Below are 5,990 nucleotides of genomic sequence, written 5' to 3'. Positions count from 1 at the left end.
CACACGCGCACACAAACACACATTCGTCGATGAGAATGCGAGGACTGCGCACAGTTACTGCGCGTACTGTATAAAACAGGGGCAGTCATCCCTTATAAGTGCATGAGATACAGTACTCTCGAAAGTGCCTTCTTCTATTCAGATCACACCGCATATTATTGCGCGATAGGGAGTATGTACAATAAGTATGTGTAATTTAAATGCTTAATAGGCCTACCAGCAGTTTAATTTGCGTGATACAGTCTAATAAATACCTGACATATTATTATTATTAGAGACATCTTCTAAGGCTTGATGCCGAATCCATTAGGTTTAGTGATGATGGTAGATGGGCGCCTGTGTTGTTTTCACGGCTTAGACGATTCAGAAATCGATAGTTCTGAAATTTCAAATAGCCTTAGCTTCCGAGGGATTTCACCCTGCACCCTCTCAACGGGCTCTCTAACGCCAGTAAAATGATGCTTGCTTTTAATAGCCTAGGTGATACTGTACAGCTCTGTTGTTTTTTGTTTTTTTTTCGGATATTTGCAATACATTCATCATCTACAATATAATAATAATAATAATAATAGCCCTAATAATAATAAGGCTCTAATAATAATAATAATAATAATAATTTGGGAGCTAAAGTGAAGCTTGTCTTTTCTCAGTTTCACAATACAGATCACCATTGAGACAGAGTGATTTATGTCAACAGTAGAACTTGTTAGACGCCCAAATGAAATTCAGTGTGACGGAATAAACAAGAAAAATGGGATAAAGCGAGACGCATTAAGATAATGCTACATGCCGATCCGTGAATTTTATGTTCTGTCTGTCCTAAGCCGTATGGATTGCAATTCATTCGTCAAATTTTAAGGATGGCGCGTCCCGTGCTTCAAGGACTACAGTAGCTGTGGGGTAAATTAATCTACAACTCTACAGATGGCCTAACACGTCAGTAAACCTTTTGTACCCTTACCTTAACCACACCAATTATCTATAAAGAATCCATGGAAGTAGCATATCTAATGCACTATCAATTATTCACATCATTTGTATTTGCAAGTGCTTATAACTATGAAACATGTCCTCATTATCTCGACTATCCATTGTTTCGTTATTATTATTTTTGTTATAATAATTCGTTCATTAAGTTCCGGTACAGAATCCTGATATTATCAGCCACTCTAATTGGACGTTGTTCTTGGGGTTAATTAGAAACGTGTTGTTATTTTATCCATGGCATATCTATTATGCAAAATATACTTATTAACTCAGAATGCAGTGTTACGGGTCACAGCTAGATAAATCAACATCCTTCCAGTATCGCTGCATGTTCGACACTCGATCTGACAAAAGATAGAGTATAGAACATGAACGACTGTTGAATTATTTTTGACACAAATTTAATTTCTCTGAAGTGTACCAGAGCAACCAAGGCCTGAACATAGCCTTATATCAGAGTCAATGGCTTGCCATTTATATATCGCAGGTCATATGATGATGATCACGACACTCTTCTTTGTTCTCAATGGGCCTACGAATAATAAGAACGCTGCACAAGCTTGCGTGTTTAGTTGTCTCCATCGCAGTAGGCCTAATATAAAGATACGGGTTAGTTCGAGCACAAATAGGGCCTATTTGTGATACAGTACATTAGGCCAGCCTGCTTCTCGGGGGGGGGGGGTGTACTTCAGAATGTTAAAGTCGTGAGGCCTATGACGACCATTTTCACCCATTTTATTAATAAAATTTACTATAGTAACTTCAAATCAGATATAACGTTCAGCTAAAGACATTCTATAACATTGTTACTGAAATCCGATTGTTTTTAATAAAGGCGCCGAGTAATGGCATTATTTGACGTACATGCAGCGAGGTGGTGTCTTGATGTCGTCTTCTTTATGCAATTCATAATACAGATAGCTACAGTTAAATATCAACATCATTTAGTATCATTGTCATTATTGATTGATTGTACGGTTTTTATAGGTAACTACATGTATACGCAGTCGAATGCTGACAAGAGGGGAGAGAATGCTATTCTTCAGATAGGTGAGAAACTAAAGTTGTCGGCGGGAAGAGGGGTGCTAAGATTCTATTACCATATGGAAGATCGTGACGGACCAGATTCACTAGGTGATCTTAAGGTAAAGAAGACCGACTAAAAAAAAACCAAAAAAACTTAATGTCAATTTTAATGTTAGCTCTATAAATAGAATTGAACTGAAGCCAATATCAATCAATGCCAGTGGTCATAACTGTCAAATTTTTCACTTTCCTCCCAGTCGTTAATGCAGTAGTAGTAGCAGTCCTTATGACCTTATAGTCAGTTTACATTATATTGATAAAATGTTTTCGACAGGCTGATTTGTGGCGTTAAAAATTGTTATAGACCTATTGAATTGTTATATGTTTATACAGTGTGAAACACGAGATAAATGCGAATATATTGATATTAAATATTAATAAAAATGTTCAATATCAATATTATCGGTATCCATTTCAATACCAATACGAATGGCAATCAATATAATTATCAATAAGCTACCAATATAATTTAACCAATATCAATATCGATATCAATCAATACCAACATCAATATAAATGTTAATATCAATACCGAAATCAATATCAATATCGATATTAATATCAATAACATTATTCAATACCACCAACAATATAATTCCAATATCGATATCAATATCAATAATTACCAATATCGATATCAATAACATAATTAAGTATCAATAATAAGTAGCCTACCAGAGACCTACTTACATGTCCATAGTTTTGGTCTGTGTACTAACCAATGTATACATTTGGGTGAGGCAGCCCTGTGAGACTTGATACAAATTATAAGTTACCCGGGCCTTTAGAAAAGTGTAACAGAGTGTACACGTACTACTGTAGTCTAAACCGGTCGAATATGTGTTCAATCTGACCATGGAGGAAGAATGTTATTCCCCATTGTCTGTCAGTGTAAACCTCACCAATTCCGCCCTGTAGACAGTATACAATAGTCAATACTGTGTGAACACATACGGTAGCTTTCCACTCTGTGACATTTTTTTCAATTCAAGGGAGTGCAGACGAGACTTCTGTATATTTATACAGAAATACACTAAGCTTAAGTTATTGATACCATCACATCTCATTATGGAATTGGAGACTTACTATATGTCTTCTTCATAAATCTTTCAATTCTTAAATATCATAAGCAGACTCAATATATCACAATTTATAAAGTGTGTATTGCACCTTATCAACTATTCATAATAAATCACCGCGATGTTAATCATATTTCTCATGTGCAGTGTATGACAGGAACACCATCCGTCATTTTCAACATCGTATTACAAATTGTCCTTCTTCAAGGTGATAGGTTCAACTCGATATCTAGACCTACTGTACATTGCAAGTTTAGACATAAATTATGAAATGAAGAATTGACCTTCGTATAGAAATTTGGTCACAATTTCCATTGCTTATGAAATTATTGTGTAGAGCGCTTACCGGTATATAACTAGCTACCAGACTATTAATAATTATTTACGTAACTGTAACCGCAATGTTATTTTCCTATTCCCAGCCGTGCACTAAATTTTCATTATTATTATTATTATTATTATTATTATTATTATTATTATTATTATTATTATTATTGTTATTGTTATTGTTATTGTTATTGTTATTGTTATTGTTATTATTATTTTTATTGTTATTATTATTATTATTATTATTATTATTATTATTATTATTATTATTATTATTATTATTATTGGGCCTGTTTTGGGTTCGCTGCCATGGCAGAGAGTTGGTTTGAAACATGAAATGGGTAGAAACGTCCATCATCATTTATGTCAAAATGTTAGACAAGTGAATGAGGAAATGACCCATTCGGAATGTAGATGTTATACTGTGTTAACCTCTTTACACAATATCAAATCATGTGACAAACTCGTGTAATGTGGCCATAAATGGGCATGATGACGTCATGTTACACCCAACTATGGGCATATCACATTTATTTGTCACATAAAATGTGATAGTGTGGACATAGCTTAATTTTGATTTTTGTTGATATTGCTAAGGTTTACGGTTGTTACCAAGGTGGTCGTAACATTGGCGAGCCAATGTGGACACGGTCTAAATCACAAGGGGATAAATGGTTGATGGCTGAGATCGTCTACGAGTGTCGGGGAGAATTCCAGGTGCATATTATATTGTTCTATTCATGATAAAAGTGTATTATTGATAGATGGGCTAAGGAATTGTACAAGTTTCTATTGTGTAATGCCTAACACCAACTCACTTTCTGCAATGAATTCATGTCAATTGCGAGAGCCTGGCGCCAATCAACATGCATCTTGCATATGATGACCATTAATGCCAATTGCAATATTCACACGATAGTGGTGAGAAAAACCAAACTCTGACACGTATCTTCATTATACAGTAAATGAATTTGGAATGAGCTTTGCTTCATATTTCTTTACAAGGAGATATAAAAACTTGTGAAAATAGCCAACTTACGATCAAATCACGCCAAGGTATATAGCGGATACTCGCAGAATCCAATATTACATCATTATAATACAGTATTATAATAAACGAGGAGTAACTGAAAAGATAAATAGCATACAGAAATGTAGGTCTACTCCATTTTACGATATGCGATCATTAGACTCAGTGGAATAAATCGACTACCCAAAAAGACCGACAGTCGTGTTGTTTGTACCTTACATTGTATGAACGTCGAAATAGACATTGACACGCATTCATTTGCGCAGACTGTTTATTATAATCACACAACGGAACCTTTCACTACTGTAATATCTTGAATTTAAATTCAAATTGCTTCAAATATTTCCTATATTGCTATAAACTGGAGCTTCTAAGGAAGTTAATAACTGAATTGATTAAATAATCGTCAGTGTAATGAGAAACCGACATTAGTCTCATTAACATTTTGGCAATTTCAATTAGATTGTAATTATCTACCTCATCCATCGGAATTAGATGATGGGCCATGATAATGTTCGACTTGCGTGTGCGATTTTATTATGCAATTCTGTGTTATGTCTTATCATAAACATTGATTCCTCAACATGTTATGGACGTATACAATTATTCAATGCTGGTCCACTTATCGTAGGCCTGTATACATCTCAATCGTTGTATTGTGAATTTGTTGAATTTTCCTAGAAGCAGGCCTACGCTGTGTATAATGATTTGTGAGCACCAGTAGCCTCGGCGTGATTACAGGCAAGGCGATACAAAATGAAAATTCATGGCGTAATATCTTTACTAAAGATTAAATGAATCAAAATGATTCGCGCGCTTAACGTGATTCGCAATCTCGCTTTTTTTTTTAAACGCTGAGATCAGTTTTAGCCTGTAGTTTATGTTAATGTTTCGCCTGTTTTGGAAACGATGCTACATGCGCCTTAATCATAGATTTGACACAAGTAGTACACACGGATAGGTAAATAATGCAGTATTGCCGAACCATATCGTAACACAGCAGTGTCATTAGCAATTCAGAATAGCATTAGCGACGTTTCGCTAAAGGGTTACAAAAGTATGAAGGTTGGGTTTGGATTCAATAGATGCGTTTTACTAAATAGGCCTATTTCTTTTTTCTGGTAGGTTTTATTTGAAGGTATACGTGGAACTCGTGACAGCGACATAGCCATTGATGATATTCTTTTACTTGACCTTTCTATTGATGGTAGGTACATATAAAATTAATGTGCGATGATTTTAGATCTGCGATGTTGCGATTCATAACAGATTATTTTTTGCCATAGCACAACGCAAGTAGTTCGCACTGTCTATATCAAACTCATTTGTTATAAACATATTTTATGTTGCAAAGCCACTGACGTTAGCCCCCGGTGTATTGCATGAGCCCATCTGTTATGTTTGCATATTCATCTTTAGGGGGAATCATCTTACAAGCAAGCTGGATCAAATCGAAAGTTTAAGGCCAAGTTCATTCGCCG

At 35.1% G+C, this 5,990-nt stretch overlaps 1 protein-coding gene across 1 annotated transcript in view; it reads left to right on the top strand.

Annotated features, from left to right (window-relative positions):
* The window catches only part of LOC117122447 (MAM and LDL-receptor class A domain-containing protein 1-like), an 11,271-nt gene extending 5,526 nt beyond the window's left edge, over positions 1–5,745 (top strand). The window contains exons 3-5 of the mRNA XM_033268021.1: positions 1,975–2,132; positions 4,077–4,196; positions 5,635–5,745. Coding sequence (XP_033123912.1) covers positions 1,975–2,132; positions 4,077–4,196; positions 5,635–5,730 — 374 coding nt within the window. The 3' untranslated portion in view covers positions 5,731–5,745. The remainder of the gene's footprint in view (positions 1–1,974; positions 2,133–4,076; positions 4,197–5,634) is intronic.
* The last annotated feature ends 245 nt before the right edge of the window (positions 5,746–5,990 follow it).

This window comes from Anneissia japonica, unplaced genomic scaffold (assembly GCF_011630105.1).
Source record: "Anneissia japonica isolate Jap-2015-1 unplaced genomic scaffold, ASM1163010v1 scaffold275_len1219475_cov178, whole genome shotgun sequence".
In the NCBI taxonomy this organism is placed as follows: Eukaryota; Metazoa; Echinodermata; class Crinoidea; order Comatulida; family Comatulidae; genus Anneissia; species Anneissia japonica.
Note: the sequence above shows the minus strand (reverse complement) of the source record. Positions and strands in the feature narration are given on the sequence as shown.